The sequence below is a fragment of the Ahaetulla prasina genome, chromosome 5 (assembly GCF_028640845.1).
Source record: "Ahaetulla prasina isolate Xishuangbanna chromosome 5, ASM2864084v1, whole genome shotgun sequence".
In the NCBI taxonomy this organism is placed as follows: domain Eukaryota; kingdom Metazoa; phylum Chordata; class Lepidosauria; order Squamata; family Colubridae; genus Ahaetulla; species Ahaetulla prasina.
In genome coordinates, this window is record NC_080543.1 from 97,782,245 (window position 1) to 97,807,860 (window position 25,616).

General features: G+C 35.9%; 1 protein-coding gene across 2 annotated transcripts; it reads left to right on the plus strand.

Moving 5' to 3' along the window:
• Positions 1 to 48: 48 nt before the first annotated feature.
• Positions 49 to 25,616, plus strand: SLC9A4 (solute carrier family 9 member A4). 2 transcript variants are annotated; one of them, XM_058186191.1, is made up of 13 exons: positions 49 to 443; positions 3,007 to 3,470; positions 6,386 to 6,645; positions 8,754 to 8,971; positions 9,359 to 9,561; positions 10,305 to 10,391; positions 12,618 to 12,688; positions 13,985 to 14,146; positions 14,842 to 14,850; positions 18,079 to 18,175; positions 21,333 to 21,464; positions 22,406 to 22,499; positions 25,237 to 25,616. In XM_058186191.1, exons 1-13 carry the CDS (start codon positions 182 to 184, stop codon positions 25,614 to 25,616), a joined length of 2,439 nt encoding a protein of 812 aa, XP_058042174.1. In that variant the 5' UTR covers positions 49 to 181. The 2 variants fall into 2 exon arrangements, with proteins under 2 accessions (XP_058042174.1, XP_058042175.1); XM_058186192.1 differs by lacking the exon at positions 14,842 to 14,850 and having other exon boundaries at positions 341 to 443.

Below are 25,616 nucleotides of genomic sequence, written 5' to 3' on the forward strand. Positions count from 1 at the left end.
AAATATTTCTGTTTCTGGATTCCTTGTAACTCAGAAAGTCTGGTGGATTATATTGTAGTAGACTCAGACTAATAATTGTACCACCAGCCATAAAATTGTATTTTTTCCTTTACTTCCAAATGGAGTGACAGGCTTCAGTTGAAAGCCTTGAAGACGTCCCATACATAAAATTTTTCTCATCATGGCTGTTAAGATATTTGGGTGTCCAAATGTTTTTAGCTGCTTGTTGCTGCTATCCAACCTAGATAGTTATTTTGCTGCTGGAGACCTGACTTTGCAACGTTCTCATACAAATGCTAGTGCTTTATTGAAAGCTGACCCCTTTGATGCTAAAGAATCAGGACGAGATGAGAGGCTACACATTTTCACCTTGGACTATGAATATGTGCAAATACCATATGAAGTTACACTTTGGATTCTCTTGGCTTCTCTTGCAAAAATAGGTGAGTGAAAAATGCTTCTTTAATAAAAGTCGGTGTGAAAAAGTAAAACTGCAAAAATGGGGAAGGGAATCAGCTTGTTACCAAGGAAATAACAATTTAGTGAGATAATTTAGGTTGCAAAGAAGATTCTACTTGAGGCTTGAAAAATTAAATACGCTTGTCACCCTGTGAGAACAGATACATTGCTAAAGGTCTTGAAGTTACTTTGTGATGAACCTAGAATTAACCTCTATGTGATTTACATTTGAAATGTGAAATTGTGAATGTGAAAAACTTGAGAGCTGTGTTGCAATTTTTTAATTCAGACACCTTCAAGAGCATATGCAACATTTAGTGTGAAAAAGTTAAAATTTGCTCTAAAAGTTTCACTTCACTAACTTTAGAAAAGCACATCAAAGGGGTCAGCTTTCAATAAACTAACTTTAGAAAAGCACTGATGGTTTTGCAGTTTGGAGTTCTATTTTCAAACGTAAAATGTTTTTTTTTTAATCTTCCAGTTATAATATGTATGAAAGGTGAGGATTTTACAAAGTAAAATACCTTGCACTTTTATTTGGATGTAAATATACTTATAATAGATTGGTTTTATTACACTGATGGTTGTGAACAGACCTACAATTTTAACAACAGTTTACATTTTCCAAAGGAAGGCAATGATTTGCTTCATTCAAATCACAGTACTTGAAAATATATTCTGTTAATATTTTAAATGGTTACTTTTCATTCCCAACTTTTGAAAATAAATTCAAAGAAGATCAATATAAATTTAAGAAAAGTACATTCTACATATGTATTTAAATTATAAATAATTTAAAATTCTTACATTAAAAATAACTAAAAATAATTTAGTTTTTACTTGACGATTGTCACAGATACACAGAATTTAAATTTAAATTATTTTATAATGTTTCCCTTTTTTATCACTAAGAATACTGTCCTTGATGACTAGTGTTTCGCCTGAATTCTGTGAAGTTACAATACAATATTCTTGAACACTTTTAAAAGATCTCAGTAATATACAACCATATGCAGATTGCTTACAGAAAAAGGAACAGTCTACATTATATTATGTTTATGGTGATAATGAAGACTTTAGCTCCAGTTGTGAAAACTGCTCTGATATAATGAAGAATTATTTAATTGATGTCTGTCTGTCTGTCTACCTATTTATCTGTTTATCTAGTCAACTGAAAATAATTTCTAAGAGTCACGGAACAAAAATGCTAGTGTATCTGCTGCATTCTTCTATGAGGAAAATGCACAAAAATTGCTGCTATTTTTGTATATTGAAGTCTAAGAAAGTCATGCTAGAAAACATAGGATGTGACAGGGAAGCTGAGAAGATATTTCATAAAAATCACCCTAGACACAATATATTTTTCTCTGGAAAAATAGAGGATAACATATGATGGAGTATTGGATTAAAAAGAAAATAAGTGAAGGACAAGGCCACTTCACTGAAAGGAAAAGGAAACATAACACCAAAACACACAAAAAAAGTCTAGCTATACAACATCAAGTTTTTACTGATTTACTCAGAAAGGCAGATCACATATTTGTTCCTAGGTTGCTGGATGCAAAAAAACAAGCTGTGTCTCTGCCTGTGTACTTAATTAATCAGTGAAATCTGTGTAGACCATTTATCAGATTCTCTGGTATGGCCACAATCCATTTCCTTCTGATTCAAAGGAAGTGTTTGAAAGTATCAGTTGAGATCCATCTTCTCATTCATTATCTAGAAGGGAAATTCATATTGTGGAAACTTTCCTAATGCATTCTGGGTCAATCTGAATTACAAACTGGAAGTATCTAAGGATCACAAACCATTGTGTGGTATAAAACCTTTATATTAAGGACTTTAAGTTTAAAAAAAAACTTAGAAAGTTAAATGTTTAAATCTATTAATCACAATGACAATTAAGCTATCTGATAACTCTGGTTGTGTAGTATTTCAATGTTCCTTATGCATTTTGGCTGCTCAGAAATTTTTCCGTTCATTCAAGGAATGGGCCCTCTGTAGAATTGTTGCTGGAGAGGCAACAAATTGTCCACCTTTAGCAAAAGAGATGCAGTGGCTCAGTGATTAAGATACTGAGCTTGTTGATTGAAAGGTCGGCAGTTCAGCGGTTCGAATCCCTAGCGCCACGTAACAGGTTGAGCTCCCATTACTTGTCCCAGCTTCTGCCAACCTAGCAGTTTGAAAACACGTAAAAATGCAAGTAGAAAAATAGGGACCACCTTTGGTGGGAAGGTAACAGTGTTCCATGCGCCTTTGGCATTCAATCATGCTGGTCACATGACCACGGAGATGTCTTTGGACAGCTCTGGCTCTTTGGCTTTGAAACGGAGATGACCCCCCCTCCAGAACAACTAGCACATATGTGCGAGGGGAACCTTTACCTTTACCTTTACCTTTAGCAAGAGTGTGAGTAATCTATCCTAGAGCTCCATCAGGCTAATGCACTGCTGATATCCAATATGAAGAGCAAAGGGCAGAGTAAGATTTTTTTTTTAATTCCCAAACCCCAATATAATATCATGATGGTTTTATTTTCCTTTCAAGGTTTCCATCTCTACCATCGTCTTCCACACTTCATGCCAGAAAACTGCGTCCACATTGCCATGGGTGTTTTGGTTGGCGGGATTATTTTTGGCACCAAGCACAAATCTCCACCAGTTATGACTACCAGTATTTATTTTTTATACCTCCTTCCACCCATTATCCTTGAAGGAGGCTATTTTATGTCCACCCGTCCCTTTTTTGAAAACTTTGGTTCAATTCTTTGGTGGTCTGCAATGGGCTCCCTTATAAATTCCTTTGGCATTGGATTGTCACTTTATGGAATTTGCCAGATCACACCTTTTGGCCTCAAGGATGTTAGCCTGCTTGACAGCCTGTTATTTGGCAGCATGGTCTCAGCAGTGGATCCAACAGCCGTCTTAACTGTCTTTGAGGAGATGTCTGTCAATGAACAACTTTACATGATGATATTTGGAGAATCCTTATTAAATGATGGGATAACTGTAGTAAGTATGTTACAGCTTTTTGTAAAAATTGAGCTTTTGTAATGCACAGGTATATACATTTCTCTCTTTCTTCCAAGTAGGAAAAAGGAACTCAAATTGTCCCTCTTTTGTTATCTGAATACTCTTTTGAAGTAGGCCTAAAATAACCCATATATTTGGTGGTTGATCAAGGATTAGAACTGGTTCTCTTGTCAAATGGAGTCTAGACCTCTTACTTGGTGAACAGTGAAAAATACAATACTGTCCAGATTTAAGCTACAATCTGCCAAGTTTACAATCAAATAAACTACCAAATGTACATTCGTTGTACTGCCTTTAGAAAACTTTAATTACAAAGATCATGCTGACTTTATAGTTGAGGAACAGCAGTGACTGAGATCCTTAATCAAAACGATACCTAAGCAACAAATCATGCCTTTAGTTTTTACAGTTGGGAATTAATTTACAGCTAACCATTTCATTAAGCATTAAGAACCATGGTGTTTGTCTCATACCAACTAAGAATTCCAATCACATATTTTTATTATCAAGTAATGATTCTCACTAGGGTTTTAAACTACAATCAGTGATACCATTGTTAATTGAGATTGCTTTGAGTACAGATACTTATCTATAGCCAGCTGAATCAATCCATTGCAGCATGAAGACTCTTAATTCAACATTTTGGAGCATAATCTCCCATACTGGCCCAGTGCAAGTTGGTAAATACTTATTTTGCATCTAAATAGGAGGTTAAGATAGAATGATTAGCCTAAAGTAACCCAGCTGGCCTCCATGCCTAAAGGAGAGTTTTCTGGCTCCTTGATGTGCTATGACAGTGATGCCCAATTCTTTTAATAAATTTCCAAGCCTTTATAGCCTTTTGGAAGCCCAACATAGTGAAGGAAAACTGAGTATCTCCAGATAGTCTGATCCATAAAAGAGAACCATCACTGGGAAACTTCAAACCTGAGTCCTTGTGGATGGCGTTCCTCAGGAGCCCTCTTGCATCTTTTAGGATTGTTGTGCTGTTTTTTGGCAAACATACGAAAGTTGTTTGCTACTCTTTTTTTCCAGGACCTGTTTCAACTGCCTAGTCCCGTAATGGCAAACCTAGGGCATGCATGCCAGAGGTAACACGCACAGCCCTCTCTGTGGGCATGCGCACTATCATCAGCTGCACATGCACATCGGCCAGCTGGTCTTTGCGGGCACCGGATTGCCAGAAAATGGCCTGAAAATGGCTAAAAAACAGGCTATTTTGGGGCCATTTTCCAGGCCGTTTCCTGACCATTTTCCAGCCATTTTTTGGGCTGTTTTCATATCATTTTCTGCGCCAAAAAGGGCCTGAGAACAGCCCAGAAAATGGCCAAAACGGCCAAAAAACAGGCATGTGCACTGGCCAGCTGGTCTTCAGGTTTCCAGCGCTCCGGTGCGTGCATGTGCATGCACATGCACATGCATTCTGGTTTGGGCACTTGATGCCAGAAAGGTTCGCCATCACTGGCTTAGTTTAATCCATAGCCTCCAATATTCCTCCTACTTTCTCATACAAACTTTACCTAAGATCAACCCAACCTTGTTTACAAGTCAGACAAATTTGCCAGCTGAAGCAGTGAGAGTATATGATAATGCTTCTCCGAGTACTTATATCATCGCAGTGAATTATTCAGAGCTGGGCGTTGCAAATAAAGAGTATTTCACTCATTAGTTGGTTTATTTTGTTATAATGTTTGCATTCACCACTAACAAAGTCCCCTGAGGACCTGCTATAACAGTAAAAAGACAAACTCACATTTTAGAATGTAAATAAAAATCTAAGTTAAATCTAGATATCATGAGTACAAATGTGCAGTGTATCTTGCACAGGTCATTTTTTTTTCAAAACAAACCTTCAAATGGTAGATAGAAATAAAACAAAACAAAAAATGTAGAGAAGGCGTCATTTCTTTGGGAGGGACTTTCCATGACCAGAATGATAGCACCAAAGTTAACTTCACACAGCTGACTAAAAACAAAGTTAGTTAGCAAGAGGAAAAAGGCTCCAATCATTCATTCATTTATTTTAAAATATACAGATCACTCATTTAGCATGCATGCCTGCTTTCTAGCAAAGAATGCAAATGTATTTCATACTTTCTATGTATTTAGTTTCTTTCATGTCTAATGAAGCAGCAGCAGAAAAAAAACCCGCATCCTTGATGCCTCTGCACATGACTAATTTATTAATTTATGACAGATGATCATTTTGCAGCAATCTGAATCAAAGATACCTCTAGCAGGAGAGGATAAAATGGATATAAATATCACTGAAATGTCATGTATTTTTGATGCCATACAATGAAGTCAGATCTAGTTTTATTCTCAGGTGTTTGTATTATTTTTAACAGAACAGAATAACAGAGATGGAAGGGACCTTGGGGGTCTTCTAGTCCAGCCCTCTGCTCAAGCAGGAATCCCTATACCATTTCAGATAAATTGCTGTTCAATTTCTTCTTAAAAGGGATTGGAAAACCATTTTAAAATTTTTTTTAAAGTGTATTTGAATTTCTTTACTACATTGGGACACTGAATGATAGGAGGGAAAATAGTTCTTCATAATTCATTGTTCATTTAAAGCTATCGTGGAGGTGGCATCTTCCTGCAAAGCATCCACTGCAGGAGTGGGTTCTACTTATCTTTACTACTGGTTCGGAGAGGAACCGCATGTGCGTGTGCAGACGCACTTCTGCGCATGCGCAGAAGCTTCCTGATGATGTCGGGGTCGGTGGGTGGAGCCTCCCCCAATTTTACTACCGGTTCGCAAGAACCGGTCCGAACTGGGGGCAACCTACCACTGATCCACTGCTCTGTAATAGCTGGTCTAAAGGATAATGGCAATGAGCAACTCTGGAGAGAACTAAGGATGAAATGTTTTGTTTCTTTCTCCTATGCAGGTCCTATACAATATATTCATTGACTTTACCCAGATGCATAAATACGAAACAATTGAATCTGTTGACATTCTAGCTGGTTGTGCTCGCTTTTTTGTAGTCAGTCTTGGAGGGCTGCTGTTTGGCATCGTCTTTGGATTTGTGGCAGCTTTTATGACTCGATTCACTCAAAACATTTCTGCCATTGAACCTCTCTTGGTCTTCATGTTCAGTTACCTGTCCTATTTAACCGCAGAAACACTTTACATATCTGGCATCTTGGCGTAAGTAAAACTTGCAATGTTTATTTTCGTAGCTGGCACCTTCTTATTAACTTAGTATTTCCTAGTTTTACACCCTTGAGTAATTGCCTTGGGTGATAAGAAAGAACATTTGAGCAAGCACAAGGCTTTAGGCACCAGGCAATGATTCATTTAAACAAATGAGTTTTAGGCCTTTCCCTCCTTTGATGATAATGAACTCAGCATATGGTACTGAATTACATCTTTATTAAGTGCTGCTTATGTCAAGGTCAGAGTATATCTTCATGCTGGATACTTTTTCTCACACTAGAGTGATTTCTGCTATTAACCAAATTTCAAGATAAAATCAGGGTGAAATGGTTGCAGAGCTCCATTCATGAACAGACTTTTGGAACTGCAGCAGAACCTAGCTTTTTCTGGACCAAGGATTATACTTAAGATTGTGAACAGTGTAGGAAAATATTAGAACCAAGTCATGTTTGATTTTGATTCATTTAAACAATTTAAACTAAACATAGATAACATGGTTATTCTTTTCCATGGATTTAAAGACAGGTAGTCCTCAGGTTATGACCACAATTTAGCCCAACATTTATGTTGCTAAGTGAGAAATTTGTTAAGTGAGTTTTGTCCCATTTTACAACTTTTCTTGCCACAGTTGTTAAGTGAATCACTGCAGTTGTTAAATTAGTAACACGGCTGTTAATTGAATCTGGTTTCCCCATTGACTTTGCTTGTCAGATGGTTGCAAAAGGTAATCACATGACCCTGGGACACTGCAAATGTCATAAATGTGAGTCAGTTATCAAGCATCTGAATGTAAGAGTCAGCATTTTGCCCCCAACAATGTGGGTCCTCATTTTACTGACCTCGGAAGGATGGAAGGTGAATCAACTATGAGCCTGGTGGGATTCGAACTGCCAAACTGCAGCAGCTAGCAGTCAACAGAAGTAGCCTGCAGTACTGCACTCCACTGTACCACCACAGCTCATTGTCACTTGGTCATTAGGTAACTTTTTTCAGTGCCATTGTAATTTTGAACTGTCACTAAGTGAATAGTTGTAAGTCAAGGACTACCTGTTTTTTCTTTCATTGTTTCATTAAACATGACAAGACCATAAGAATTTGGGGATGTCAGGATTTCAAAGGGTATGAGTTCAGCTGTACATCTTCTGCTAAGAATGAACAAAATTAATTGTGCCAACTAACCCTGCAGTGGACAATCTGTAGACTGATTTCCCATTTAGATAGCCTTAGCATCAGCAATGTATTGAAATAGCAGTCAAATTCCTGTGCACTAGTGAAACAAAATTATTGTAGATCATTCTTCCTCCTTGGCACTTTCTGAAGCCCTTCCACTCTTTAATCTTCCCTACCCTACTCAACAATGCACAACTAAACAACATTACATATGGCAGGTGGCAGGTACTCTGTTCTTCATCTGATTGTCTCATGTTTCATTTTCCCTTAAAATTATTTTTTTTCTTGCTTTCAAAGTACCTATTGGTAGAAAACTGTATGCTATGTGGGGGAGCATACAATAGTCATACATAATCAGAAGCTGAATCGAAATGTTATGGTCCAGGCTTCTGTTTGCCTCCAAGTGTGACATCAAACCTCTTTAGAGAATGCATAAATATTGTAAGTGGTAACTTCTCCACATCTTGAGATCAGAGTGTTAGGAAAGCTGCTATACTACGTAGACCTTAGCCAAAAGAATGACAAGCAATTAAGGACACGATAAACTGGAAGCTGTACTTTGGAGGATATGAGTTTTACTGCTTTCTAGTTTTCAAGTTTCTTTACTAGGAGATGCATAATAATTGCATGCCCACAAACCATGCTTAATCCATGCTGATTTTCTGAGGGAGGACAACCAATTCCCCAATGTTTATTTTTTTAATGGATGCTTATTTCTGCAAATCTCCATGTTGCTCCAAGCATGTTGATTGAGAAGTTTCTGTTGTTTCTCAGTGTCTCCTTTTGTCCCCAATTCAAATTTCTAATTGACACCATAAAATAACCCTCACAATGAATGTAGAAATCTGCCATTTTTGCAAGAATTCTCTTTTCCTGTTCCTGTTTCCAATGGCTCTTACTCCTTTTCTTCAATGTTTATGACTCAACAGGATCACAGCATGTGCAGTGACAATGAAGAAATACGTGGAAGCCAATATTTCTCAAAATTCCTACATAACCATAAAATACTTCATGAAAATGCTGAGCAGTATCAGTGAGACCCTGATCTTTGTGTTCATGGGAGTGTCTACAGTTGGTCGGAACCACGAATGGAACTGGGCTTTCATTGGCTTCACCCTGCTCTTCTGCATGCTTTGGAGAGCACTAAGTAAGTTGCATGGGCAACATGAAAACAAACTGGATGGATAAAAGGCTTTGAACATTGCTAGCTGAGACAGAAAGTAAGAGGGAGAGAATGTAAAACAGAAAGAGAAATGTTGGGACTGTTCAGATCTGACTGGTCTAACCAGTTTAACAAAGACTTCAGGTGTACAGTGTTAGCTAAGATAGATTGACGCATAATTTTCTTTGCTGAGAGAATGTATTACCTATAGAACTCCTCTGGATATATTGCTTAAGGCAGGATAAGCAAGCTATGTTAGATCCTTCATCACTATACAGCATTCTTTGTTTGCCTTGAATAATTTGCATAACATGCATGTTTCCAGTTCTGTTTTATTAGGAGGTTATGCTTTTTTATTATTTTGTTTCCTAGGTGTCTTCTTTCTGTTCTCCATTTGCAACAAGTTCCGCACTTACAAATTTACTCTCAAGGATCAACTTATTGTTACCTATAGTGGGCTAAGAGGAGCCAGCAGCTTCTCCCTTGCATTTTTGCTTCCTACAAGCCTTTTCCCTAGAAAGAAGATGTTTATCACATCTACTATTGTGGTGATATACTTTACTGTTTTCATTCAGGTAAGGAGAATATTTCATCACAAAGCATCAATGCATCTTGCAGGTATTAGAGCAAATTTTATTGGAGGCATGTTTCCCCTGGAGAGCTTCCTCATCCATTCATCGAACTGGATCCAGTGTTCTTACAAAAATGGACTCGTGATTTTGTGCACATGGGTAAATGCATCATGCTGGTAAAAATGGCTTTTTTAAATACCAGGTACTGTATTTTTCAGAGAATAAGACACACTTTGCCCCCCTTAAAAGAGGCTGAAAATTTGGGTGCATCTTATACTCCGAATATAGCCTTTTTGAAGCTTTTTTTCAGCCGTAACGAGGCACTAGCAGATGAAGCGATCTTCAGCTTTGCCTGCTCTTCTCATTGCTTTTTTTCCCGATGATCAGCTGTACTTTAGAAGCTGTTTTTTATCCCCAACGTGCTTTTTAGCGCGTGCTTTTTATGGGCTCAAAACCAGCAAACTAATATGCTGAAGCTGACCAGATTAAGGATGCTAGCCAGATGAACACCTGGTAGGTAGAATTTTCCCCCCTATTTTCCTCCCCAAAATTAAGATGCGTCTTACTTTGGAGTCTTGTACTCCAAAAAATACGGTACTTTTCCTCCTTAGAAGCTTTTTTGGCATGTGAAATAATCAGGAGGTAGAAGAATGCTAGGCCTCAATTAATACTATAGGCATTTCATTTGTACTGTTTAGTTGCACAATTTAATGGTTGGATTTTTTCTTTCTTTATTTCAAATGAAGGGAATCACTATTAGACCACTGGTAAAATACCTAGATGTTAAGAAGACCAATAAAAAAGAATCAATAAATGAAGAAATTCATATGCGAGTAAGTTGAATTTTATATTATTGACAACAGGAACATAGGAAGTTTATAAATTATTGCCCGCTCTTAATGGCTTTGGGTCTCCAAAGGTCTAGGAATAGCTATCCATTTTTAATTCAAGGTTTGCAATTGGAACCAGCTGCCTCAAAGCATGTACTGTACTACTTTAAAATGTGAAACTTGATAAACTAATGGTTCTTTTGGCCTTTGGGATTTCCCTGCTTCTTCATGGCTGTTGGGAATAGCTACAGTTTTGATTTAATGCAGTCTTTCAAGACTTTTTTTTTCTATTTTATTTTGATTTAGTGTTTTGGGGCAGGTTTTGACTGCAGAAGCAAGGGATAAGAAAGAGATATTTCAGTAGAGGCAATGTTTTATATGTTGAGATTTTGGAAAAAAATATTATTTGATGATGCTAGTGCCAAAGAAAGGCTACAGTTATAAGGGTCCTTATGCTTCATTCTGGCTTTTATCTAGACAATATTTGAAGAGTATTTTAGGATAAATGCTTTTACTTATTACCCTGAAGTAGTGGTAAGATTCAAACATTTTTTACTACCGGTTCTGTGGGCGTGGTTTGGTGGGCATGGTGTGGCTTGGTGGGTGTGGCTTGGTGGGCATGGCTTGGTGGGAGTGGCAGGGGAAGGATACTCCAAAATCTCCATTCCCACCTCACTCCAGGAGAAGGATACTCCAAAATCTCCATTTCCACCCCAATCCAGAGGAAGGATACTGCAAAATCTCCATTTCTACCCCACATCGGGGGGAAGGAACTGTAAAATCTCTATTCCCTCCCCACCCCACTAACTTGCTTTCCAGCTCCATTCTCCTATACAGGGCAACAAAAGAAGACTCAGCTGATCATCTGGGATTCGATCAGATGGGACTCAGGAAGCAGCCAATAGATCGGGGGTGGGGCCAGTCAGAGGTGGTATTTGCCGGTTCTCTGAACTACTCAAAATTTCCAATACCAGTTCACCAGAACCGGACGGAACTGGCTGAATACCACCTTTGCCCTGAAGTTATATTCATATTGAGGGGATGCTCTCTGTTGAACACAGCACTTCAGGATAAATATTATTAGTGGATTTTGGTTTAGTATATCCAACATTATAATCAAGGTAATATAAAAATGGGCCTCTGTGGCTCAGGCTGCTAATGCAGTCTCTTATTAACAGCAGCTGCCTGCAATTACTGCAGGTTCTAGTCCCACCAGGCCCAAGGTTGACTCAGCCTTCCATCCTTTATAAGGTAGGTAAAATGAGGACCCAGATTGTTGGGGGCAATAAGTTGACTTTGTATATAAATATACAAATAGAATGAAGACTATTGCTAACATAGTGTAAGCCGCCCTGAGTCTTCGGAGAAGGGTGGGATCTAAATGCAAATTAAAAAAAAATAAGATAAACACTGAGAATTTCCATTATTTCTATTTGCAGAATTCTGTTTTGAAATAAACTGTTATGTACTTATTCTAAAATGCAAGAAATCTAATTCATGTAAACTGCTTCTAGATTTTGTGCTCGAGGTGGAAAAAAAAAGAAACTTTGATTTTGGATTTTACCAGTTAGTTAAGTTTGTTGTTATAGAAATAGCTAGTTTATATTACAGGCAGTCCTTGACTTACAACTACAATTGAGCACAAAATTTATGTTGCTAAGTGAGAAATTTGTTGAGTTTTGCCCCATTTTATGACTTTTCTTGCTACAGTTGTTAAGCGAATCACTAAAGTTGTTTAGCAAATTAGTAACACGGTTGTTAAGTGGATCTGGTTTCCCTATTGAATTTGCTTGCCAGAATGTTGCAAAAGGTGATCACATGACCCGGGACACTGCGACGGTCATAAATGTGAGTCAGTTGTCAAGCATCTGAATGTAAATCAAGTGACCATGAGGATGCTGCCATGTTGTAAATGTGACAAACAGTCATAAGTCACTTTTTTTCAGCACTGTTGTAACTTTGAATGGTCACTAAATGAGCTGTTGTATGTCAAGGACTACTTTTATTATATAAAAGTAAAAAATTGAAGTTTGAGGTTATTATCTTATTCTACTGCACCAAAGGGAATTGGAAGTCAATGCCTTTTCTTTCTTTTTTCCCCTTTTTCCTACACTTTTCCCTTCCCCTATCTTTTCCACTGTTTTCTTTTACATTTTTGCATGTTATATTATAAATTAATAATAAAAAAAGAAATGTTCTAATTCATAATAAAATGGTTTATATCTATAGATGATGGATCATTTAAAAGCTGGCATTGAAGATGTATGTGGACACTGGAGCCATTATCAACTGAGAGACAAGTAAGGATGTGTCTAGCACTATTAGTCAAAATAAAATAACTGGATAAACTAAGCTAAAATTAAACTAACTGGGAAAACTAAAGAAAGGCAAAACCAATGTTGATTTAATTTAAAGCAGGATGGACTGGAATATATATCTTCATTTTGCATATTTTCTAAATTCTCTTTAAATTATTAAATCACTTATTTATATTATTATATCACTAATTATTAAATTATTTAAAAAAAATTCCTTGATTTTCATGTATTTATCCATAAATAGAAGTTTATTTTCATATTACTGAATGAAAAATGGCTGTTAAGATCTGGCAGTGGGCTGAATATGTGTAAAAGAATTCAGGATTTTACCTGGCTCTCAAAATCAAAAGTGTGCTCTGTTCTTCTATCCTATTTTTCCCATAACAGTGGATTGATTGCCTTTTTCTTATCACTTTAACACAAGATAAGCTGCTGTAGGCCACACCCTTTATGCTGCTGCTGCTTTTTGGTGTTTGAAAAACTTGAGAACTCTTTGGATTTGTATAAGATGCAACTTCATTTCTCTTTTTGGAGAGGAAAATAGGGGGGGGGGAAATCTGCCTAGCGTCCTTAGTCTGGTCAGCTTTTTTTTTTTTTTTGCATTTATATCCCGCCCTTCTCCGAAGACTCAGGGTGGCTTACACTATGTCAAGCAATAGTCTTCATCCATTTGTATATTATATACAAAGTCAACTTATTGCCCCCAACAATCTGGGTCCTCATTTTACCTACCTTATAAAGGATGGAAGGCTGAGTCAACCTTGGGCCTGGTGAGACTTGAACCTGCAGTAATTGCAAGCCGCTGCTGTTAATAACAGACTGTCTTAACAGTCTGAGCCACCAGAGGCCCCTAGAGCTTCAGCACATTAGTTTGCTGGTTATTATCCCCTGCTTGGGGATAAAAAACAGCTTCTAAAGCACAACTGATCTTTGGAGAGAGAAGCAATGAGAAAAGCAGGCAAACCACAGAGATAGCTTCACTCGCCTTGTTAGGGCTGGAAAAAAACTTCACAGCTGAGAGTTGGAGGGAGCAGGCAAAGCATGGAAGATCGCTTCACTGAAAAAAAGCTTCTAAAGCACAGCTGAGAGTCAGAGGTAAATTGCTTCAATTGCTAGCGCCTGGGTTGAAAAAAAGCTTAGAAAAAGCTACATTTAGAGTATAAGATGCACCCAAATTTTCAGCCTCTTTTAGGAGGGAAAAAAGGTGTCTTATACTCTGAAAAATACGGTAACTAATGCAAGAACAATTTTTGACATCTTGATTATTGCTCCTACCAGGTTTAAGAAATTTGACAATAATTTTCTGAAGAAGATACTACTGCACAAGCAACAGCCAAAATCCAGCCTTGTTTCTTTATATAAGAAACTGGAAATCAGACAAGTCATTGAAATGGTGGAAAGTAGGAGCATGACACCTACGACTTCCAAATCATCTTCTCTGTAAGTATGTTAAGAACATACATTTGTCAGAACAATGCAAATATTTTGTTTAATCAAGGAATTTAATGAACATGGGCAACATATGGTTTTCCAGATGTTTAATTCCAGTCAACATAGCCAATGGTAAGAAGCAATGGTTTTTGTGGCAGTTTAGCAACATTTGAAGCCCACATCTGGAAGGGGCAGTTTTGATAGACAACTGATAGATAATCAATAATTTGCAGCTGAGTATGTGAATTGATGCTACTGCAAAAGATTACTATGTGAAATTAGGTTTTGCGTATAGAACTTCATTGTGCTAAGGATTTTTCCTTAGACCAAAGTGATCTCTTCATTGGTGTTTATATTAAGTCTTGCAAGCTTCCATAAACTAGTTAGTTCGAGCCTGTTAGATTCCAAATGTTGATGCATGATTACCATCAGTGGGTATCTTCAGAGAGAGGCAATAGAATGAAAACAATGTTGTAGCATTATGCTGCATGCTCAAGTTCATTAGGCATTCATGTGACATTGCAATGCATGTAGAAAAAAGGTGGCCCTGCATCATAATGTTGATTTTGTTTGAAACCACTGACTCCCTGTAGATGTAGACAATTATTATAATCTCCCAACCAAGACAAAATGAGTGGTCTATGTGATTCATATCTCCCAAAGAAGACAAAATAATTTGGGATCCTAATAAAGTCCTTATTAAGTCCACATCAGTAACGGGCCATGAAAGACAGAGCAATTTTTCCTTCTCTAATCTGACTGCATTATGGTCCTTCTCAAGGAACAAATGATTAAACAAGAAAGACAGTCTAGACCAGGTACCCATAGAAAAAGGCTATTATAATTTTATTTTAAAAAAGCAATTTATAAAATGCAAATAAAACTGGAATGCATTAAAATCGAAGAAACAATTTGGGGGGAGTTAATTTATTGCGTTTATTGCATGACAAATAACAAATTCCTTTATTGAAGGCATTGTAAATATTTTTAACTGCTTTAGACTAAGGTGATCCATCTGTGATAATCTTGTCAATATTTCAGTATTGCCTAAATTGGTTGCTGACAAGTGAAGTGAGGAATCGCCTTCCTGCCTTCTAAACCCGCTCCCTGATCCCAAAGTGTGCTGCTTTTCAAAAGCTAATGGTTGTAGAGAGTATCATTATCTGGTGGTCATTCAGCATCAAGATCACAGCATCTAGTGACTCTAACTTATTTTTTCCCAGATTACAGGATTTGGGAACAAGGGATTTCCTTCTCTCAAGAAACTCTAATGAATTTATGGATGTGAGGACCTTTTTTTTTTTTGGAAAGAAGATGCACTACATAATTTTCAAAATAAGTACTGGATGGAAAAAAGTAGGTCAATGAGATTTAGGTTGCAAAAATACACTTGGCAACAAAGAGATATAAGAAAACATTAGCTTTTTGCTGCCATCTGCAGGTCAACTGGGTTTTTGCAGCCTAGATCTGATAGTCCTAAATTAGATTAAGTAGGAACTGGAATGAACAAAATTTCCTCTAGTTCTTCATTGAGTGCTGAGACGTCAGAAATCTAAGCATACATTTCTGTATTTACATAAACTCTGATATGTTTAAATAGGATAGGCTTGTACATGGCACAGGCATGCACAATTTAGTTTGCACAACCCACAGCACACTATTGGCTTGCAGATTTTATTGGAGGACCTATTGCATGATGTTGATTGACTAGATGTTTCCATGAACATATCTTAAATTCATTTTAAAGCATTATAGTGCAATAAAATCTGAAAATATGTAACAATCCTTAATAATGAGTTGCTTTTGTATTCTGAAGATTACATAGCCACAATGTACATACTTAAACACACCTATTCAATATGCCTTTTTAAAAAAATCATAGCATATTTGAAATTACCATACTAAGAATAATAAAGAATAATAAACATGGGATAAAAAGAATCTTTAAGAAGTAATAGATTGCTCAAGAAAGATTAGAGTCTACTTTAAAAGAAAATTTCATTGCAGTAACCAGTTTTATTTAACTGTAAGATTTTCACTAAATCTGACACTTAAAACTGTAGAATATAATCACAAGGAATATTTTTCAATTAAAAAAATATTGGCTTGTTGGTTGGTTTCCTTTGTTTTACTTAAAACAGATCTGTATTATAAGTTGCATAGCACATAAATCTATCTGTAAAAGGAAAGGAGTGGACAGAAACCATGTCTTTTCTCCCTTAAGGAACTGTTATCAAGTTCCTTGGTTAATAGCTAACCTCATGAATGAGCTTTTCCTTTTGTCTTGATGTTCTAGCCAACTCAGAAATGAGTTTCATATAATGATAGCAGAGTTGAAACTGCTTCCAGACAGAGACTTCAAAATAACATTGATCCAAACACGTTTTGTGATTCCCTAACGCTGACAACTTCTTTTTGTCGACCTCCAATTTTTAGTGCTCTTTAATGTGTCTTTTTGTACCACCTAAATTTCTATTAGAGAAACAAAACACTTTCATATTTCCAGGAAACACCTGTCCCTGGAATATTGTTAATAATATTTTATTATGAAGATTGGCCTAAGCTAGAATGTTGTTTTCACCAAAACAAAGTGTGGTATCTTCTTTCTTGTACCATTCTGAACTGGTACAGTTATTCAGCTTCAACAGTGGAGATAGCAGGAATAAAGATCTTAGCTTAGGCTAATTCATGATATTATCTAATATCTTGCTGCTTTTCTACATTTTCCAATAACTCTTTGTCTCTATTTACTGTAGTAGCATGGCTGATCCTGGGGTTTTTTAAAAAGTTTCTTTAGCATATGAAATGATAGGTTTGAGAATACAAGACTAAAACAATAGATTTAGAGTTTTTTTCCTAGGAAAAAATAAATCTCTATACTATCTAGAACTTTGTTGTCAACCTGGCATATCTTAAGTCCAATTAAGTTACTTTGAGAACTAGGTCTTAACATGAGACAAATAAAAATATCTGTTTAGAAACATTCTATAATTATGTAGGTTTTTCAATTCAAAGTTTCAGTGAGTTACTTTATTTGCCAGCCAGACTACTTCTAAATTACATTTGTGGTATTAGTAGCGCTGGCTGAGAATTTTGGTTCTAGAAGAACTATGAAATACCTTGTTTGTATTAGTTTATAATATCCAAGATATGATTCACCAATTAAACTAATTGCATTTTAAAGTCATTCAACATTGATTCTGATTTTAATATGTTGACACTTCAACAGAGAAACTTTAAGTAGCCACTAATGGTAATAATTCTACTTGCATTTATATGTGGTTTATATAATGTCAATGTCGGCTGGCAGCCCCCAGGGGATGGGCCTTCTCTGTGGGGGCTCCTACCCTCTGGAATAAACTTCCCCCAGGACTCTGTCAACTGCCTGACCTTTGGACCTTTCGCCGCGAGTTGAAGACATATCTATTTATTCGCGCAGGACTGGCATAGAAATTTTTAGTAGTTTTTAATATTTGGATTTAAATTTTATTGGGTTTTATGGTTTTAAATGGATTTTAATTTGGCCTTACATTTAATAAGTTTTTTAATTACTGTTTTATTGTGCACTTCTTACTGTTTTATCTGGCTGTGAACCGCCCTGAGTCCTTTGGGAGAAGGGCGGTATAAAAATTTAATAAATAAATAAATAATAAATTTCTTCTTTATACTTTAAGCTCTATAAATTATTTTATTTTTTTACTAAGAAGACTGCTGTAGCCAATAGTGATAATACTCAAATATACATATGCACTTTGCAAAGAAATTAAGCAGTTTGTTCCACTGGTTTACAAATGATTTCTTTCCATTCTCTGTCAGGAAAGTCAATTTACAGGTAACAATAACTGATAACAGAATGTAGGCAAAACTATTCCAGTGAAATAATGATTGAACTTTTAGCTTAGTCAAAATAATATTTGTCTTCATATCATATTTGTTTGCAGGAGGCGCAGGAATGAAAGAATACAGAAACTTTCCCCTAAAGATGTGGAATCTATGCAGAACATGTTGGCACATAATCTGTATCAAGTGAGGCAAAGGGTGTGTTCCTTCAATTCTGATAACCTGTTCCATTGTTATGTAAGAAACGATCATGCTTGAATTATTTCACACCTTAGCAGAAGTCAATGGTGGTAGAATTGCCTGGAGTGAAAGCTATGATTGTGGCTGAAGTACAGAATAATATTAAGAAGAGATTGGGTCATTGTTTTTAATGAATTCATTCTAATACTTCTGATGTATCTTTGTAGGACAGTCGTAAGATCACTTTCACTGATACTTCTGCTTGCAGGAAAAAGGAAAAAGAAAAAGGAAGGAGTTAAGAATTGCCTTCTCAAACATACCTTAGAATTCTATATATAAAGGACTAGTAGCCACTAATAGCTAGATCCTTCATGAATTTATTCTGTCTGCCCCTTAACCCACATCGGATGGCAGAACTTCTCATTGATGAGATAAAGAAGTGTTTCCTTTTCTTAGCTGTGAATTATCTTTTAATTAATTACATCTGAGATTTATATCAGGCAAGTAAGTTAGGAAAAAAGGGTGCATGCAAGAGAAATGGAATAGAATAATAATAATAATAATAACCTAATTTTACGCAGCTTCTTTTCCAAAAACTCTACACTACTAACTAGAGCATACAAAACATTTGCCAGACCTATTCTTGAATACAGCTCATCTGTCTGGAACCCATACCACATCTCTGACATAAATACAATAGAACGTGTCCAGAAATATTTTACTAGAAGAGTTCTTCGCTCCTCTGAAAACAACAAAATACCTTATACCACCAGGCTTGAAATCCTGGGATTAGAAAATTTACAACTTCGTCGACTTCGACATGACCTGTGTTTAACACACAAAATCATCTATTGCAATATCCTTCCTGTAAAAGACTACTTCAGCTTCAAACGCAATATTACAAGAGCAAAAAATAGATTCAAGCTTAATGTCAACTGCTTCAAACTTGATTGCAGAAAATATGACTTCTGTAACAGAGTTGTTAATGCTTGGAACTCATTACCTGACTCCATAGTCTCTACTCAAAATCCCAAAATCTTCAACCAAAAACTGTCTACTATTGACCTCACCCCATTCCTAAGAGGACTATAAGGGGCGTGCATAAGAGCACAAAAGTGCCTACCGTTCCTGTCCTATTGTTCCCTTCATTATATCAAATTAATATAGCTGATGCATATTTTTTTACATATATATATATATATATATATTCTTCAAGATATGTTGTTTTATTTATGACAATGTTTGTGTATACTGTTGTGACAAAATGAAATAAAAAAAAGAATCTAAAGTTGAGCACTAGGTGGCAGGCACCCCTTATTTTAAACTTTCAACAATTCATTTGGTTTAGTTTTTAGGTTGGCAGCTATGTTGCCTAGTAGATTGTAGCAGCAACCAATCTGATTGACCCTGGTTGTATGTTAAAGACTATCATGAGTTTTATAGCATGCATTGATTGGCCCCAAAGACTCAACTATAACACATTGGTTGGCTTTTAAAGTAACACCTGACTTCTTAATTATTGTCTTTGTTAAAATGCATTAAAGCAACACTGCCGAGTAGTTTCAATATTTAAAACTTGGTTGGTTGGTTTTCAATCAACTTGGTTTTAAATTGGCAGAAGCTGTAAGAATCATTGATGAGCATTTTAAAATTTGATAAATAGATCAGAATAAAAAATTGAAAAGGCAAGTGTCCAATATATTAAGGTAAAGGTAAAGGTTCCCCGCGCACATATGTGCTAGTTGTTCCCAACTCTAGGGGGTGGTGTTCATCTCCGTTTCAAAGCTGAAGAGCCACTGTGATGCAAATTTTGAGGAGGGTGATATAAAACCTTTCCTGAAAAAAATATATTTGAGTAATAGTAGTGAATATATCATTCCATGCTTAAATAAATCTGCTAATCTGCAAGGGGATAATTTGAGTTTGTCAATTTTTCAATTAAAAAAACCAGTCCTTTTTGGTGTAATTTTCAACTCTGTTTCCACTAATTTTTTATTCACTGCACATAATAATTTTTACAGATTTTCCGGTGACTCATTTTGCCAACTATATTATTTTGTTTATAAGTTTGCAATCTTTTTGATCAAGCCAAGTATACAAACTATTGTTTCTTCTACCTCTTTGTACAATCTGCATTTTGAATCATTTGATGATTTTTCAATTTTGGTCTTCATTTGAATAGTTTGCTCTTGAGCAGTCAGTTTCTTTTTCCAGCTTTAAGCACTACCAGGTTTTATCTTTATCCACTCTCCATCAACATTTTGTAAAAATTGACTATGTAATGCTTTTCCTGGCCGGTATTTTTTTCTTGTTTTTATTACATTATTTTAATATTCAAGTTTTGTTTCGTACATATTTGGTAAATTCCAACTTTAAGTTGAATTAATGCTTCTTCTTGACTGCCTTTTATGTAATTAGCCAATGAATCCTTTTCTTCTTCGAGATTTTGTTTGACTTGAAGTAAACCTCTGCCTCCATTTCTGCAGAGCAAGTATTTCTGAAAACTACTATGATGAACTCAGAATAAAGTAAAAAAAAAGGCAATATTTTTAATATACATCTATCAATTTTTATTTCTGTTTGGGATTTTACACTAACATATTCTAAGATTGTCATCAATTTCAACTTTCCTTTATTTTTTTCCGTGGATGCTGTAGCCTATGCATTATGGGCAATCATCCCTAGAGTTAATCTGTCTTGCAAGTGTGTTCTGTATCTCCTGGATGTTTACTTTTGCTAATGTGGGAATTTCCTCCAAAGCAAAAATCAGAGAACCAGCACACTTTCTTGTAAAGACACCATGCCAAGTTGGCTACAATGGAAATCACCCATGGAGAAGGGTATTGAATAGAATAGAATAGAATAGAATAGAATAGAATAGAATAGAATAGAATAGAATAGAATAGAGCAGAGCAGAGCAGAGCAGAGCAGAGCAGAGCAGAGCAGAGCAAAGCAGAGAACAGAACGGAACGGAACAGAATGGAACAGAATGGAACGGAACAGAACTGAATAGAATAGAATACTTTATTTGGCCAAGTTGATTAGACATACAAAGAATTTGTTTCCAAAAGCTCTCAGTGTAGTGATTTTCTAAAATCACTTTATTATAAAGTGGTCATTTACAGGCATTGTTTGGGATGGTGAGGAAGATCAAGTAATGCACTTCTCATTTCAGACGCTATCGTACAACAGATATAATCTTGCCACTGAAAAAAGTGAAGAGCAAGCCAAAGAAATCCTTGTTCGACATCGATACAGCATGCGGCAGACCACAAGGAAAGGTCACAGCTTACCATGGGGAGGGCAGGTATCTCTCACATACTAAGCTATGGGGTTTATGCAACAGTGTATGGAAATTGCTGAAGCTTCAGCCAAAATTATGCAACAAGAGAAGCTATCAAATGATTGGATAAAAGCATAGAAATGGCAAAATATGTGATCCAATAAATCCATAGATTGAGAGGTTAAGGTCTACCGACAATCTATGGAATGGTGTATGGATATGAATGAGAGCAAGGATGGTTTCCAAGGCTTTACAAGTTTGGAGTGTGAATGAAATTGCTGTAAACTATTAATTTTATCCCACCCCCTTATTTTTAATCTCATCCTTTGAATTTATTAGCTTATATTTCTAACTCTTTTTCTTCTTCTGTACAAAGGAAATGCTACGGAGGTGGGTGTATCTAAATAGGTATTCTGTATACTGCTGCTCATTAGCAATTGATGTAGCCATTGGATGTACCATATCAGCTGTAGGGTGGCTGATTTTCCTTTCTTTTTTTAAAAAAATGAATTAACAAAAGAATATTATTGTCATTGTAGGGAATGTTCAACCAGGAAGCATTTAATTAAAAAAAAAACTTTAAAAGACAGAGATTTCAAGTAATATGGATGAACATTAGTTAGATTAGCTGACTGAGATTTTTAATTAGCTGCAATGGACCTGAGGATGATCAATTGGCCTCCAGACAGATTGGGAATTGGAACTATTCCAGGATTTTGAATTCATATACCACATGCATGTATACCACATGTATACCAATTCATGTACCACATGTATACCACATGCATGATAGATAAGTTTGCAATTATACTATCGTTATAGTAAAAAGATATTGTTAGTATTAATTGCAGTAATTTCAAATATATTTTCACATTTTTCGCTATAACTAGAGGTCAGATCATTCAAAATGGAATCCACACATATTTCTGCGAATGTGTATCTCCTCTTTTTTTATTTGTCTACAGGCTGCCAGTAAAAGCCTACGTTATTTATCCCTGCCCTTCGGTAATTCTCAACCAATTAGAAGAACAACTAGGATTGATGATGATGATCTAACAGGTAAGGCTTTTTAATTGAAACAATAAAAGAAAATGGAAAATTACTGGCAATCCTTACTAATTTTGCTATTATCCATCAAGTTCCAGATAGATACAACCTTGGCAAAGTTTTGCTTTCAATGACTCTGTGAGATAGTGCCCACCAGAATTTAAAATGCTTACCAATCTGGTGCTTTCCAGATGTTTAATATTTCAGTTCTGTATATTTTAATTGCAAAACAACTGGAAAACACTGGTTGAGAAAAGCTGGTTTAGAGAAATACCCACTTTTTGCGTTGGCATTATTTAAAGTGACATTCACTTCATTATCACAGACAACTGATTTTTTTTCTACATCTTTTACAGTGAAATAAGATTCGGAGAGCATTGTCTGATTTGAATACCATGCCTTAGTTTAAGGAAGCAGTCAGAATATAGATGCAGCTTCTTTAAGGTTTCATATTAAAGGTACAATTGCCCTAATCCCTTGATTACTTAAAGCAACCATGTCATTTTTTAGGCTAATGTGGCAGCCTTTAAAGCTCTCAGATGCTATAAAGAAGCAGTTCTGCTTGCATCCCATGAATTCCAAATTATTTTACTGCAGTTAGGTAACTATTAGATGGTACCCAAAAGTTGGATTTCTGCTATCACATAGTTGTCCAGATTTTACCAGCCCAGTTCTAGTTTCCACTTAATCTTTAACTACTAAGTAGGTATCATTAGGGAGCTATGTTTTTTTCAAGTATTTTACGTTTGCTAAAGGCACAGGAAAGCAATTCATTTAAAAAAATAGTAACATGAGCTGTAGATGAAAAAAAGATGTGGCTATTATACTTGTTTCATATCAGAAAATACATACAATAAAAATATTTTCAAACAAGTAATTTTTCATTGCTGGACCCCATTTACTGGCAAATATGGGCTAAGGTGTGTATTATATGCTAGAAAAATAGAGTTGGAAGGTACTTTGAAGGTCTTCTTGTCCAACCTCCTACTTAAATGGTTGTCCAATCTCTTTTTAAAAATCTCCAGCGCTGGAGTGCCCACAACTTTTATTTATTTATTTATTTAATTTATTTATTTATAATTTAATTCCTATACCGCCCTTCTCCAGGAGGACTCAGGGCGGTTTACAGCCATATTAAAAACCATCAGAGAATACAAACAACAAATTTAAAAGCAAAATTAAAACCAAATATTTACAATAGGCCGAATCAAACTAAAACGGTCATAGACTGACATAAAACCCATTAAAATTTCCATTTTGGAAATTCTTGCCACTTCTGGAGGCAAGTGTATGTATATGCATATATGTGCAATATATTATGTCAGATTTGCTTTTGGATATGACAGTTCCAGCCACATTATTAGAGATGACTCAGCTGAAGCATTTAATGTGCCAAATAATATGTATAGTTCTTTAAAAGAAGCTATCTTGGACATATAATGAAAAAGAAAGATTTACATGAGCTAATCTTTTATTTTTAAAGAGCCCTAAAGTTAAACTTCTTTGAATCTGATAATTATATGTGCCCCAAACCAATCCTTTTTTTCATTGGCAAATAACACTATTTATTAATTGCAGATCTTGCTCATCTTGAAGGTTTTATCTTGTATGGTCCAGCAGTTGGCTCAATGCCCCAAAATATTAATAATACACCTAAAAGAGGTGAACACTCACATGAATAATTGGACTCAGTATAGCCAAAGATTTAGCAAAAAGGAAACTCTATTTATTTTAATAATTTCTATGATCACCTATCAATGATTCTGAGTGGCACATAAGTGTTACAACACTTTATCCAGTGTTCATCTTGAACTTGTAGTTAAAGAATCTTAGTCCCACCCAATATCATTTAGACCAAATGTTACTATTTCTATAAATAACCATAAGGAACCCTAGTGTCTTCATTACACTAGTTTTGTCCACTCTCTAATAAAGATTTATTGGTCTTTAAAAAGAATCTTCAAAATTATGGACAAGGAGGTAGAAATGTAAAATTTGGTTTATGTGGCACCAAAGAAAAGGAGATGCCTCCACAAAACAAGGGAAAAGAGAGCTAGATCTATATGGCCCTTTTGTATAAAGCAAAGGTATAAGAATTATAATTTAAATAGAAATATAGTGCATATCACTATGATAAACAAAACTGTGACTAAATAATCTTTTGTTTAGTTTGTTATTATTGTTATTATTATTTATTAAATTTTTATACCGCCCTTCTCCCGAAGGACTCAGGGCGGTGTACAGCCGGAGATAAAATACAAAATATGTACAATTAAAACAAATTAAAACATAGCAAAATTACAAAAATGGCTAATAATTAAAATTAAATTTAAAATATTTAAGAATATTAATAAAACCCCAATTTAAAATCAAACTATTATGCCAGTCCCGCTTGAGTAAATAAGTATGTTTTTAGCTCACGACGGAAGGTTGTCCAATTGTTGGTTCTAATGGTCATTGTTATGCACCTAAGATACTTTCAGGTTTAAAATATGGAAGGCGACATCATTGTTGCTGGAGAATGCCCACTTGGGGGTTCCTTTTATGTCCCTACTAATGTGTCTACTGAAGTGGTGCTCATCTATCTACTAACAGTCACAGCTTTTGAACTGCTGAGTCAGCAGGAGCTGTAGTGAATAACTGGAGCTCACTATCAATGACTCATCTCTGCAAATAGAATACATGGCCACCATATCATTGTCTTCAACTTCTCCTCTATAATTATGTAGATATTTCTTTCTGAATTCAGGGTATGGTAGCAGTGATTCCGAGTCTGTCTTCATGATGCATAATTCAGAGGCTGGACCAAGGTCACCTCAGAAGAAACACCGCCAGCAGGAGGAATTTCTCCCACTGGAGCAAATGTATTCACGAACTAAACCAGCCAGTTTTACAAGGCAGAAAAGAACAAATCAACAGGATCAGCAAGCCAGAATACAAAAACCACTTTTAGCCCCGAAGCCTCAACTTAATGCTGTTCTTGAAACTGATACTCAGGAACTTGAGTCAGAGGATGAGGTCAGCAGGGCCTCATGCCCTACAGCACCTGTTGTAGTCTGGGCAGCAGAAACCAAAGGCAAAAACCATCTTTATCGATCCAAAAGAAACTTTACTCAAAGAAAAAAGTGA

Bases quoted from the DNA above. Each gene is read 5' to 3' on its own strand.
- SLC9A4 (XM_058186191.1), top strand. From the start codon at position 182: ATGGCTGTTAAGATATTTGGGTGTCCAAATGTTTTTAGCTGCTTGTTG. The intron at 9,562-10,304 runs GTAAGGAGAATA...TTTCAAATGAAG, and splicing joins ACTTTACTGTTTTCATTCAG to GGAATCACTATTAGACCACT. The intron at 12,689-13,984 runs GTAAGGATGTGT...TGCTCCTACCAG, and splicing joins CATTATCAACTGAGAGACAA to GTTTAAGAAATTTGACAATA.